General features: G+C 35.7%; 2 protein-coding genes across 2 annotated transcripts; one reads left to right on the forward strand and one right to left on the reverse strand.

The window, feature by feature from the left end:
• Window positions 1–828: 828 nt before the first annotated feature.
• Window positions 829–2,684, reverse strand: LOC114722979 (uncharacterized). The gene is made up of 2 exons (XM_028909111.1): window positions 1,617–2,684; window positions 829–1,223 (listed from the first exon to the last, which is right to left on the reverse strand). Exons 1-2 carry the CDS (start codon window positions 2,094–2,096, stop codon window positions 1,044–1,046), a joined length of 660 nt encoding a protein of 219 aa, XP_028764944.1. The 5' UTR covers window positions 2,097–2,684; the 3' UTR covers window positions 829–1,043.
• Window positions 2,685–5,918: 3,234 nt separating this feature from the next.
• On the forward strand, window positions 5,919–13,343 carry LOC114722907 (alpha,alpha-trehalose-phosphate synthase [UDP-forming] 1-like). Its single transcript, XM_028909029.1, has 17 exons — window positions 5,919–6,294; window positions 6,529–6,626; window positions 6,744–7,132; window positions 7,573–7,687; window positions 7,866–7,967; window positions 8,652–8,802; window positions 9,260–9,348; window positions 9,494–9,542; window positions 9,977–10,077; window positions 10,525–10,712; window positions 11,442–11,559; window positions 11,726–11,899; window positions 11,979–12,101; window positions 12,191–12,278; window positions 12,375–12,505; window positions 12,623–12,721; window positions 12,957–13,343. Exons 1-17 carry the CDS (start codon window positions 5,919–5,921, stop codon window positions 13,341–13,343), a joined length of 2,778 nt encoding a protein of 925 aa, XP_028764862.1.
• Window positions 13,344–13,596: the final 253 nt, after the last annotated feature.

Here is a 13,596-nt window from a genome sequence, read left to right on the forward strand (position 1 = left end):
CTAAAGTTTTGGCGAGTTGGAGTCTACAGACTATAATTTCTTTCCAGATGTCTGAAAGTTGTGAAGAAAATGAAAGTAATAAAATAGAGTTTATTTATCATAACATTATAAGATCCTACTAGATTCTGTTGGGTCTTGTGTTCGAATCCTAGAAAAGATACCTTTGCTCTGTAGGAAAAGGAAGCCACAAACCGCAACCAAATTATCCGGATGATAATATAAAAAATATACGAAACAAGGGTGAAATTTTAACAATAATAAAATTCCTCATACGAAGGGTTGGATATGTCTATCCATGCTTTTAATTTCATCACCCACCATACGCTTGCATTTATGACTCTTTGCTGTTTCAAATTTCAATTGAGCAGTCCAGTGTCCCCCTTTCAAGAATTATTTAGATTAAAAGTAGGCAGTTTCTTTTCCGTTTCAATAATTTTTTCACCTTTTTTTTTTTTGGCTAGAATGATTTTTTCCTTACAGATATAAATTATATACCTTTAAAAGTATAAATTAAGATTAAAAAAAAAGTAGAATTATAATATAAATTTAATCTAAACAAGTCTTCTGCACTCCACCACCGTCAAAACAAATCTAACGTTTTGTTTATCTAATGTAATTAATTGAAGTTCGACTGAAACTGATCGCAATTTGGGCGTCAAGCAAGCTCACATTTTCTCTCTGGCCCGATAAACATGACTTTCATGCCAGAAAGAACACTATGACTCAAGAACAACCTGTTGAAACTGGAGCACCAAAATTTACCAGAGGAGACCTCTAATCCAACGTCATAAACAACTCTAAAAGAGAGGATTTTTTTTAGGCTTTTTGAGCCATCCCTTTTACCATTACGCTGATTAACATATTGTGAAAACAATCAAACAAACGTTAAATGATGATTTATATGTTACAAGAACAAAAATATTACATGAAATTGACTCAAAGACAGTGACTGAGAGTAACAAAGAAGCAGAGCTCAAAACAGAACAAAACCAATGGCAGTGGAGGGAGGGAATGCTGAAAAGCCGCCTGAAAAGAGTGATGTGCTAAAGATCAGAGTGCGTATGGGCATGAGGAGAGGGTGAAGAAGAAAATCTGAGAGCAAAATCCTTGAGAAGCAGAATCAAGCCTTTCAAATCATTGCTTCCCACTTCAAGGCAGTCTCTGAGTAATCCACCCTCCACCACCTCTTTTTGCACTGCCTCCACCACTTCCCCCACCACCCCCTGTCATCCCCATTTCATTTGAAATTATCATTCACCCAATAATAAATCAATTCACACAAATTATAATTATTATTCTTTTAATAACAGCATCAAAAACATGCCTTTTTTAATTTACCTACACTGATGCAGCTCAATATCATATTATTAAAGTTGGCATGAAATTATTATCTAAATTTAATCATCTACCAAAATAAAGAACACAAGCAGATTTTTCAATTGTTCAATAGCCAATTTTTATGGGTTATATTTCTTTCCTACATATAAAATGCATAGTTTATCCTTCGCTAATAATTCCAACAACAAAAAAACTATTTTTTCTTTCTTTCTTCTTTTTTTTTTCCAGAAGATAAATCCCTCTTCAAAAGAAAGAGTGCGAACGAACTGGGCTCGTACCGATTTGCCAAATGCCGTTAGAAGCTTTCCAGAAAGCGACTTGGAAATTCTCACCACATTTTTGTAATTCCGACCGATCCAAGCTGCCCTCGCACCATCCGATTCCAACCAACTCAACTCACTCAACCCCCTCAGCAACTCGTTCATGTCCGAAACGGCGCCGTATAGCTCCCTCATCGGTAAGTCCCTCCACGCCAAGCTCGTCACGTAGTCCCATCCAGTCGACCACACGACCCTCCAGAACCCTAAGCCCAGCCCCCTATCGAGCTTCTCCGCAATGGCTCGGGCTCGCTCAGAGCCAGCGACGTCACCTCGTGCTGCGCGGAGGTTGGCGACACCCGTCATGAGCGAGTGGGCAAGTGATATTAGGTTTCGATACTGGGAATAAGTAGACAGGGATAGGGATGGCGCTGGTGCTACTACGAGCAGAAGAGTGACGAAGAAGAGAAGGGTTGGGGTCGACCCAACGGTTCTTGACATGGATTTGGGGCTTGTGTTAGCCTTTGAAGGTGGAGATTAGTGTAGATTTTTAGAGATCGTCCGAGAGGTGGGTCTTGCGGTGCCGGCGACTACGGTGGCGAGATGTCACGAGCATGTTTCAGGTGGTAGTTACGACAGAGTAACTAATGGGCCGTTCGGCTGTATGGGTGGCCCATCAATAAGAGGCCTGGATTCGAGTCTTATGGGCTTACAAAGCTTCTTTATGAATAATATTTTAAAACAAAATCAAATATGAAATAAAGTCACCATTTTGAATTTGACATCCGCTTGCTCCCGCCGCAGCACCTTTGTCGCCGGCTCAGGCTTCCGATGCGCCACCGCTTGCTTTCTCTTCATTCACCACTGCCTCTTGTAGCGTGTGGGTGTTTCCCAGTTTCAAGTCATCGCCAAGCTCAAATATTTCTTCCATTTGCATTCAACTCCGTTCTCATTCACCGGCAAAACAAGGGCACAACAAAAATTTCCTCTGCTGCAGACTAATTTTTTCTCAATCACTGGTTTAATACACTCTTATTAATGTCCGTGTGAACTTCCCCTTCATACAGGACCCACTGACTTCAATAACCCAAGGAGTCACCTGCCAACAACTCCGGGTGGTTGTACTCTTCATAATCACAATACAGTTATAATTTTGTATTGCGCCCTCTATTATAACCGGAGTTGTATTAGACATTCATTACATATATATATATATTCATCATATTCATGAGCTGATTAGCGGCGGCAACGGTGGTTGCAGCCGCCGTACTACTTTAAGTCCGACGAGGTTTCCAAGTTTTTTTCCCCTTTGGAACACACAGCTGGCAGTTTTTAAATGACATGCCGTTATTAAAAGAGGGGAAAAAAAGGAAAAATTACACTCAGGTCTCACAGAAGATAATTAATTTTAAAAAGTCCCTGAAAATTCTGAAATAATTTCTAAGTCCCCAGAGACTTATGTGTAATTAATTGTAATTGTGAAATTACCTATTTACCCCTATTAAATTTGAACCCAATGTAATTCATTTACAACATCAACAGTGGCTGTTGACAACCCAAGTAGAGGTGGTTAACAACCTCGGCCATGCCCCTGGCATCCTGCAGAGTGAGTTGTCAGGAGCACTACCGAGGTTGTCAACTACTTCTTCTCGAGTTGTCAACAGCCACTGTTGAGGTTGTAAATGAATTGCTGCAATAAAATTAATGGGGGTAAATAAGTAATTTTACAATTATAATTAATTACTCACATGTCTTTGGGGACTTCAGAATCATTTCGGGATTTTCAGGGACTTTTTTAAAATTAATTGTCTTTTATGGGACCTGAATGTAATTTTCTCAAAAAAAAAAAGCTTCCCCGTCAAAAGAGGATAACAGAGTTATTAATGGCTGCTAGTTAGTTTAGGTGGAGTTGATTTATTTTTATTACTCTTCCTGTCTTAAATATAAGACTCTTTTTATAGTATAATTTATACTATAAAGAGATATTATATTTAGGACTGGACGAATAGTTTAAAAGTAAAATTACACCACTTAATACTTTAGAGTGTTCTAAGAGAATATTAGTTCATCATTTTCTAGTATTAATATACTGATTTTTGAGAATGGGTAGCTGTGATTCAACAAACTTTTTTTTCCTGCTAGCCATTGAACAAATTCTAAAATCTTATTTTTAAATATATATAATCTGAAGTAAAAGGCAAATAAAAATAATTCATCATGAGTTAGATAGAGTTAAAATATTTTTAAATTAGATTTAAAAGTTAAATAATACGTAAGAATCAAGATATTCGTGAGCAAAGAGTAAATAGAATCTGATGAGATGGTTCATAAACAAAATCATATATTTTGTTCCATTACAATTTTTTCACGATTTTTATTTGAAATCTAGAAAATACATGGGAAGTTAGAGTAACCGTGATGAGAGCATTTAGGAAATTATCTTACCTGAATTGCATTTATTTGGCTAGCTAGTCGAGTTGATTGAATAGTTCATATTTTTGGTATAAAAATTTTTATAATGTTGTTTATTGAGGAGTTACCATGTTTATTGGGAAATTATGATTGCCGGATGTCATGTTAGGAACTCTACTTTTAGCTAGATATTATCTCCAATACTTAATATAAGAATTAATTGACTAATTCAAATAAATTAAAAAAACTAGTTAAGTCAGTTATTTGAAATAAATAGGTATTGTGTTTTTCAAAATATCTTCACTAATCAAATATATTAGCTAGAACTATAATTATTACAAAGATTACTTTGAGAAAAATAGATAGATATGCATGAGAAACAAAGTGGATTAGAGTCTTATATTTAGGAATAAAATAAAGGGAGAATCCCAATTAAATCCAGCCGAAATACCTAAATTCAGATTTAGGCCTACACTTTTAGCAAATTTCTAATTAGGCCATGAGACCTAATTAGGGATTTTTGAATGTTGTTAAATCACCAAAATGCCCTTCTTCAATTAAAAAGAAAACTGGATTAATATACCTCTCCCGAGTAATTCCTCATCTCTTATGATTTTTTTTAGACCAAAAAACATATAAGTAATTTTACAATGTTTGAAATTTGTATATATATATACTTATACTATTAAAAATATTTTAATAAAACATGTTAAATTACAAATATAAGTAAAATTATAAATATTTTTTATTTTCAGTTTTGTAATTTACATTAGTTTTATTTATTTAAACAACGTTGGATCCAACTGAAAATGTAAATGATTACGATTTAATATTAAATTTTTATTATGATTAAAATATTTTAAAATTTTAAAATAAATATTTACAACCTGAAAAGAAAAAAAATATTAAAAATATTTATATAAAGATTACATATATTATAATTTGAAATGTTTTATGAAAATATTTTGAAGATTTTAGTTATATTACGAAATTTCAAACACTAAAAAATTATTTATATTTTTTTTTCTAAATATTAATAATAAGAGATGATGAACCACTTTAGAGGGATAAAATAATCAATTTTTATTTTTAACTAAAGAGGGGCATTATAGTTACTTAACAATATTCAGCAATTCCTAATTAGGTCTTATGTCCTAATTAAGAATTTGTTAAAAGTGTAGGTCTCAATTTAATTTTAAGTATTTCAGCAGGATTTAATTAGGATTTTCCCTAAAATAAAAGTTAAACAAGCTCTTATAGTAAGGACAGAAGGTAGTAATAGATAGATTAATATATTAATAATTAATGATTAGTGTTTAATAATTATTTGTTGTTCCAAAACAAATTGAAAACAATACTTAATAAAAATTTTATCTGCCACGCTATGTTTAATTGGGGGCTTTCAATTCCTAATTAAGTGAAATAATTATTAATATAATATAATTAATTAATAAATTAATAGCTAAACGGTGCATGTTGATAATCAAATGTGGCAAACGGTTTCTACAACGTCTGTAACAATATATAATAGTATGGATAGATTATTCTTCAACTGTCCTCAAGAAATGCGAAATCCATAACTGCATTTTCATATTCAAGTTCGCATCGAGTGTTCATTCTCATTTGTGATCGATTAGTTGGATATTGATCAGCAAGGTGCGTGCAAACATTCAATTATCATTACACGCTCGTCTTGATAGTCGCCAATGTCGCTCGATAATTGGCTCACACGCCTGTTTTCTATGTTGAAACCAATAAGCAAGATAACTTTCAGTGTTTGGAGAAGATTGTTTCACCCAACTGATTTCTTGCAAATCATAATTCGTAATGGTAATCCCAGTAAGTGTCATTTGAAATGAAATTATGACGACTTAAATGGAGGCTTGACTTTGTGAATTGCAGGCCAAGGATATGCCAGGGAACAGTTTTAACCGCAGTCCTACTCCTACTGCACCCACATCAAGATTAGAAAGGCTTCTGAGGGAAAGAGAGCTCAGGAAGTCCAACAGGCATTCTCAACCAGTTGAGGAGGCAAGAGACAGCAACAAAGATCTTGAACTTCATGGTGATTTGTGTTCGAGCGAGAGTGACATTCGTGAGGAAGAGTTATTTGAAAAGGATGCGGCTGCAAGATTGCCTGAAAGATTTCCAAGACAAGATGAACAGTCGAGTATCAAACAACGCTTATTGGTGGTGGCCAACAGATTGCCTGTGTCTGCTACTAGGAAGGGTGTGGATTCATGGCAACTTGAGATCAGTGTAGGGGGGCTAGTCAGTGCAATTTTAGGCAAGTGCAACCTTGTCATTTTTCTTTTTTTTAGTCTCAATTCTAATTCATTTAGTTTTGAGATATGCTCATTACCTGTTTGTTGTAATCCGGGAGATGTCACAATGGCAACTCTCTTCAGAATTTTTAATAAATGTGCTGTTACTTTAAATTTAATAATCTATTTTATTATATTTATATTATCTTAAAAAGTAGAGGTTATCTTGAGCTTGATATTCATCTTGAATCTTGAAGGTGTAAGGGAATTTGACACTAGGTGGATTGGGTGGGCTGGCTTGAATGTGCCAGATGAAGTTGGGCAGAACTCATTGACTAAAGCTTTAGCTGAAAAGGTTATAAATCTTATTAGCCTATGAACTTTGTTTTGAGTTTAAATTGTTGGCATGTTAATTTATGGTCTCTGATGTTCAAGCTATTTTTCGTTATAAAACACCCACTGTTTATTGCAGAGGTGCATCCCAGTATTTCTTGATGAGGAGCTAGCTCATCAATATTACAACGGTTACTGCAACAACGTCTTATGGCCTCTTTTTCATTACCTTGGACTTCCACAAGAGGACCGACTTGCTACCACTCGTACTTTCCAATCTCAATTTGATGCATACAAGATAGTAAACCAAATGTTTGCTGATGTGGTATATAGGCATTATGAGGAAGGTGATGTCGTCTGGTGCCATGATTACCACCTGATGTTTCTTCCAAAATGTTTAAAAGAACTCGATGAGAAAATGAAAGTTGGCTGGTTTCTCCACACACCGTTTCCTTCCTCAGAAATACATAGGACACTGCCATCCAGAACAGAACTGTTGAGATCTGTACTTGCTGCTGACTTGGTGGGGTAAGTTATTTCATGGATTCACATATTCTGAAACCCATATGAAATTTATTGAGAAACTCATCTGAAAGGATAGAACTTCGTGTTGATTCCAATATATGGACTTCATAAACTGATCTAATGATGGAGAAGAACGTAAAACACCATTATTCCTTTTGCTTCCAATAAAGGAAGGTGCACAGTCCTTTGTATATATTTCTGTGTTATCCTTATCTTTAACAAGCTTCGCTTAATCATTCTATCTTTCACCTGAACGTATCCCACATGATTACCTTTCATCATTTATGCTTTTCTAGTTTTCCTTACCCATATTGTATTATTGGGTAGAATTAGAGTTGTTTCTTAGTCTTTACATTCATAATATGATTCTTATTCATGTGTAAACGGGGGGTGCCTAGTTATCTAAAGTTTGCAATTTAATATGTTCGCTTGGGTACTTCTAGGTTTCATACATATGATTATGCAAGGCATTTTGTTAGTGCCTGCACTAGAATTCTTGGACTTGAGGGTACACCTGAAGGAGTAGAAGATCACGGGAAGCTGATTCGTGTAGCTGCAGTATGTAACTATCAGTACATTTTCTGTATCTTTAATTTCCTGTGCTTGTAACAGCAGAATTGGAATTTTTCGCACATGGCATGATGATCAGCATCAAATGCTGTTATCAATTAATATATTCTCTCTGATTGCCTTCTCGTTTTGGTAATTTTTTACATCTGCGAGTACACAACTTCAGTTTCCTATTGGGATCGACTCTGAAAGATTTATCCGAGCCCTTGAACTCCCCCAAGTCCAGGATCAAATAAATGAACTGAAAGGACGATTTGCAGGCCGAAAGGTAAGAGCTCTACATAACTCCATGTTTAACAGTTTGACAATGACGAGACATAAGCATAAATTTTACAAATTATGTTTAATATTTTATTTACAGTTTCCTATGTTCTTAATTTTTCCATTTAGAGTTTCTTAACAAACGGGATAAACTTCAACCTAGTCCAAGTTTGAAATTTACAAAACAAGAAGGAAACACGTGTACATGGATTTTCATTCTCATGCAAATGAAAGAAGTAATTCCATGAGTGGATGGAATTTTACGGAGTCCAAAGATACGATTTCAACAATATGTGGAAGTGCTAACCCAAATATTTTAATAGCATTTGGTGCTTCCAATCCAGTTTACGCCAGTGTTTTCTTATCTTGTCCAAACTAGTGCAAGAAAAAGTGAAGTATTCCGAGTAGAGCCTGTGAATACGATTCATTGGTTATTCTAGTAGTTTATTTTGATAAAAATAATTTCAAATTTTTTGTTGGGTATTAAATTCATACAGCGCCGGTCTTTTTGCCGAAATAAATAAAGGAGGAAAAGCATAACCCATCCTGAATGTCTTCCCAATAATTACAACCAAATTCGTTTTGTTTTGTTGTGTTGTTTTCGCTTTTTTTTTTTTTAATGAATAGATTCACCCTTGATAAATCTAGTTTACTGGAACCACCATTTATATGTTTTTAAACATATTGACAGGTTATGCTGGGTGTTGATCGCCTTGATATGATAAAAGGAATCCCCCAAAAAATCTTGGCATTCGAGAAGTTCCTTGAGGAGAATCCTGACTGGCGGGATAAAGTAGTCTTGATACAAATTGCTGTTCCTACAAGAACTGATGTTGCTGAATGTATGTTCCTTCTTAAGCATTGGTTTCCTCTTGTAGCATGTTAATGAGTAAATGTATGTGAATATCTTGCCCAGACTTGAACTGTCGTTGATGCTCCAATTTGTCTTTTTTTGGGGGGTGGGTGTGTTATAGAATATCCAAGAGAATTCTAGATTATGCAAACGCCTTTAAATTAACACACAGAATTATAGGAATTAAATTAGCATGATTATAGGAAAAATCACAATGAGGGAATCTTCCTGTGATTAATTCTTGAGGCTCCTGTAGTACATAGATAGGAGCATTCACAAAGAATAAAATATCAAGCAGTTCATTCTCTGTCGCTGTTACATGATCAATTGGCACTTAAGCCATTCTGACAATTCTAATCTGTGAGGTTGATTATTTATGCTCATTTGACTTTGCATGTCCTTCTCTCTCATAAATCATAATTTTGTCAAACTTGTTGCTGTGGCAGACCAAAAGCTTACAAGCCAGGTGCATGAGATTGTTGGACGCATTAATGGGAGATTTGGAACACTCACTGCTGTTCCAATACACCACCTGGTAGGACTTGGAACATTTACGTATTTATTTAGATGTACCTGGGTCCATGTTTTTAGCTTATTTTCCCAATATTTCCTATTTTCAACTTCTACCATTACTTCTTATAATGTCGAGATTTCTGAAGCATGCTATTCTCTGTTTACAGGACCGATCACTTGACTTTCATGCATTATGTGCACTATATGCTGTTACCGGTATTCATTTTCCACTGTGATGCTACTTATCACACGTAGTGCCTATTAATTGATACAAACCGAGCGAAATTATTTTTTGATGAACAAGAAAAATTAGGCTGTTGGGTATTGTTTTGTATTCTGTGCATGAAATCTATTATCAACAACAATAGCATGTTTATGCTTGAATTTCTACAATTCTCCATAATGCATATAGTTGACTCATATTCAACATAATGATAATTAATTTCTGAAAATCTCACATTAAATGCTTAGCGGCATGCTTATTAAGTTATAATGTTTTTGAGGGTTTTGATAAGCTATTCCAGGGTGCCTGAATGTGTTGATTTCTCAGCTTAAGCTTTTCCCTTTCATTTTTTTTTTAAATGAAAGCTCTCTTTATCTCTGTTTCATTTTGATTATATTTATAGTATATGTGTCTCTCACTTCTTCAGATGTAGCACTCATCACATCTTTAAGGGATGGAATGAACCTTGTCAGCTATGAGTATGTTGCTTGCCAGGCTTATAAGAAGGGAGTTCTCATTCTAAGTGAGGTAATGTGCCTTTCCACCAACACACTAGTGATGCAGTAATCAATGGGAAATAATGAATCAAGCAGCTCACTTCTAATCAATTAGGGTCTTTATTCTCCATCATGAATGGTTGGCAACTAGCTATATTAAATTTATTGATTGCATTTACCTATTATGTATGATATTCATGGCAACAATATCTTGCCTTTTATCTCCAAAATTACTACTCTTAACTGAAAAAATATTTATCATGCTAAACGTTCTTGCTCAAGACCAGAAGCTGGATCATATTCAAGAAGTTATATTCTAGAACATTAATGTTTGCCTGCAATTTCACAATTTAAAAAGTAAACATATGCTGAAATCTCAAATTATTTGACTTGTATAAAATAATTCCTGCCATCAGTGGAATGTTTGGCAGAGTTTGGGGTCATTCAAATAAGGTAAGAATCCTTTGTTTGTTGTCAGTTTGCGGGCGCAGCGCAGTCTCTCGGTGCCGGTGCTATCTTGATAAATCCATGGAATATCAACGAGGTTTCTGCCTCTATTGCTTATGCCTTGACCATGCCTGCTGATGAAAGAGAGAAACGTCATCAGTTCAACTTCAAGCATGTGATTACTCACACATCTCGGGAGTGGGCTGCAACATTCGTGAGGTGCATTATTGTTTGATTTTGGGCAATTTATTTTGAAGTGTCATTTATGACTGAAGCAACACCCCAGTTTTGGTTGTTTCCCATAAAGTTTCCAGAAAACCTTCTTGGATACTGCCTGGATTATCCTTCCTTTACTTCATTCCCTCCTCACGTTTTAGAAAACATCCTCCTAGGAAATAGCTAAATGCTCATGATCCTCTCTCTTATGCTTTCAAAGATGCAGCATATGCAAGGAAGAAATTTGTACAAAAGTTCTTTTTTTTTTTTTTTCCAATTATCTTTCTGTTGACTGCATCAATGGTGCATGACCATGCATGAATTTCATACATGTCCATTTGTTACCAATGGTGCTGGAGGATATTATAGTATTTGTTTAATGTTGATTCTCCTTCGGCGAAATCATGGAAAAAGGCTTTGATCTCAAACATAGTTATTATGTTGTCCACGGCACAGTGAGTTTCTTGCATGGCCTCCCAAATGTTGATTATGGTACAGCACAGGACGAAACTTTTAATTTTTGTATTTAGCATTTCATTGGGATTTTGGGATAAGTAGTTGATCGAATTAAAAGACCTTTGAAAAGTCTATAGAAAAATGTAGTGGTTGATTTTGACATTTCATTGGAATTATGATAATTTGATAAGTTTCAATATATTTCTGAAGTTATTACATGACCTTGTACATTATTAAGTGCCAATTATTATAAAGTCGGGTTCTCTTTTGATGCAGCGAACTGAATGACACTATTGTTGAAGCTCAGCTTAGGACAAGACAAGTTCCACCCCCACTTCCTAATGAAGCTGCAGTTGATCGTTACTCAAAATCCAATAATCGATTAATCATTCTGGTAATGGACAGTCCTTTGCTAGAAATTTCAGAGGACACATTTGAATTTGATACAGTATCTTTTCTTCAAGTGCATCACACTTTAATTGATTCGATTGGTAGCATGATGCTGAAGCTGCAGTTTCTAGTCACTATCACTTTATCACATTGCCATCGCTCCGTTACAGGGTTTCAATGCCACTTTAACTGAACCAGTGGATGCCCTTGGGAGTGGCGGCCAAATTAAAGAAATGGAGCTTAAATTGCACCCAAATGTAAGAGATCCTTTAAAGAAGTTGTCTGATGATCCGAAGACAACAATAGTTGTCCTCAGTGGGAGTGATCGAGGCGTCCTGGACAAAGTACTCTAGTAAAAATTTCGTCTGTTCATTATTGGATTCTTAGAAGAGTTGCCTTTTCACTTGGATATTCTTTATGCAGAACTTCAGCGAATTCAACATGTGGCTGGCAGCAGAAAATGGGATGTTTTTACGTCTTACTTCTGGTGAATGGATGACAACCATGCCTGAAAATTTAAACATGGATTGGGCTGATAGTGTGAAGGTCAGTGCATTACAGCAACAAGACTGATTCTTATGTTTAGAGTTGACATTATTTTCCTCTGTTTTTAATAGAACTGAGTAAAATTTCAGCAAGTTTTTGAGTACTTCACTGAAAGAACTCCTCGATCTCATTTTGAGCTGCGTGAGACTTCAGTTGTATGGAATTACAAGTATTCAGGTACGTGACAATCTTTTCTTTTCAACCAACGTGTTCCACCACCAGGGCTATGCCCCAAAAAATTCAGTTGCCGATTTATCTTAATCATGCCACTAGATGTTGAGTTTGGAAGACTTCAAGCCAGAGATCTACTGCAGCATCTTTGGACAGGCCCAATATCAAATGCATCACTTGATGTTGTCCAAGGTGGTAGATCTGTTGAGGTTCGAGCAGTCGGTGTCTCAAAGGTCGCAAGTGATCTCAGTTGTACACTGAGCCTCTCCCCTGGATTATTTCATGCGCTTGCTAGAAAAACTTGATCTTCACTTCCCGATTTGCTAACTAGTATTTACATGTCCATACAGGGAGCAGCAATTGATCGGATTCTGGGAGAGATAATTCACCAGAAGGGCATGAAGGCACCTATTGATTATGTTCTCTGTGTTGGACACTTTCTGCCAAAGGTGTTCGTTCTCTCTACTACTTGACTCTTTTTTTTTAATTATTTGTGATCTTGCATTGTCTGAAACTCATAAATTGCAATGCTCAATGCACTTCTGTAACATGTCCCACAATTCGTAAATAGACTATGTTGAAATAAAATTGGCCACACAATTAGTCCTTGTTTGATATCTGAACAGGTAAATTCATGTAACCAAGTTTAAGAACTCGTAAAGAGAGACGTGCATACTGTTTCAGGATGAAGATGTGTACACATTTTTTGAGCCAGAGCTTCCCTCTGAGTCACCAACAATAGCAAGAGCTATGCTATCCAGCTCTAACAAGCCATCTCTGCCAAAATTCCATGGATCAAGCAAGTGTGGCTCCAAGGCAGCTCGACTCAAGAAGCAACGATCCATGTCGACTTTAGAAAGGAGAAAAATGGATCAAGCAATTGGGATTCCATTGCAGCCAACATATCGTGATAGAGTATCATTGCAGGAGGGTTCTTCGGTGCTTGATCTCAAAGGTGATAATTACTTCTCCTGTACTGTTTCGCGAAAGAGATCAAGCGCACGATATCTTCTTAAAACATCAGATAGTGTCGTCGAACTGTTGAAGGAGCTGGCGGATCAACTTGAATGATATGCATCGATCCTCATGATTCTTCTCGACAATATAATTTGAATGTCTGAGATGAGAGTTGTTTAGAAGGTCTGATATGAAATTAGATTTAGTGTTAACATTGCCAACTAAAAGTGTAGGCTGACCCATGTTTTTACGGAGAAACCTCTGATCTAACACATACCCATTGTTTCAGAAGAAATCAATCTTTTTCTTCTTCAGATATGTTGCGTCTTTTAATTTCTCTATGAGAATCTTTTGGTGTTGAGATAAA

This window comes from Neltuma alba, unplaced genomic scaffold (assembly GCF_004799145.2).
Source record: "Neltuma alba isolate B1F8T4 unplaced genomic scaffold, ASM479914v2 tig00012116_pilon, whole genome shotgun sequence".
Lineage (NCBI taxonomy): Eukaryota > Viridiplantae > Streptophyta > Magnoliopsida > Fabales > Fabaceae > Neltuma > Neltuma alba.

Bases quoted from the DNA above. Each gene is read 5' to 3' on its own strand.
- LOC114722979 (XM_028909111.1), bottom strand. From the start codon at position 2,096: ATGTCAAGAACCGTTGGGTCGACCCCAACCCTTCTCTTCTTCGTCACT. The intron at 1,224-1,616 runs GTACGAGCCCAG...TGGGGATGACAG, and splicing joins TAACGGCATTTGGCAAATCG to GGGGTGGTGGGGGAAGTGGT.
- LOC114722907 (XM_028909029.1), top strand. From the start codon at position 5,919: ATGCCAGGGAACAGTTTTAACCGCAGTCCTACTCCTACTGCACCCACA. The intron at 7,133-7,572 runs GTAAGTTATTTC...GGGTACTTCTAG, and splicing joins CTTGCTGCTGACTTGGTGGG to GTTTCATACATATGATTATG. The intron at 10,078-10,524 runs GTAATGTGCCTT...GTTTGTTGTCAG, and splicing joins GAGTTCTCATTCTAAGTGAG to TTTGCGGGCGCAGCGCAGTC.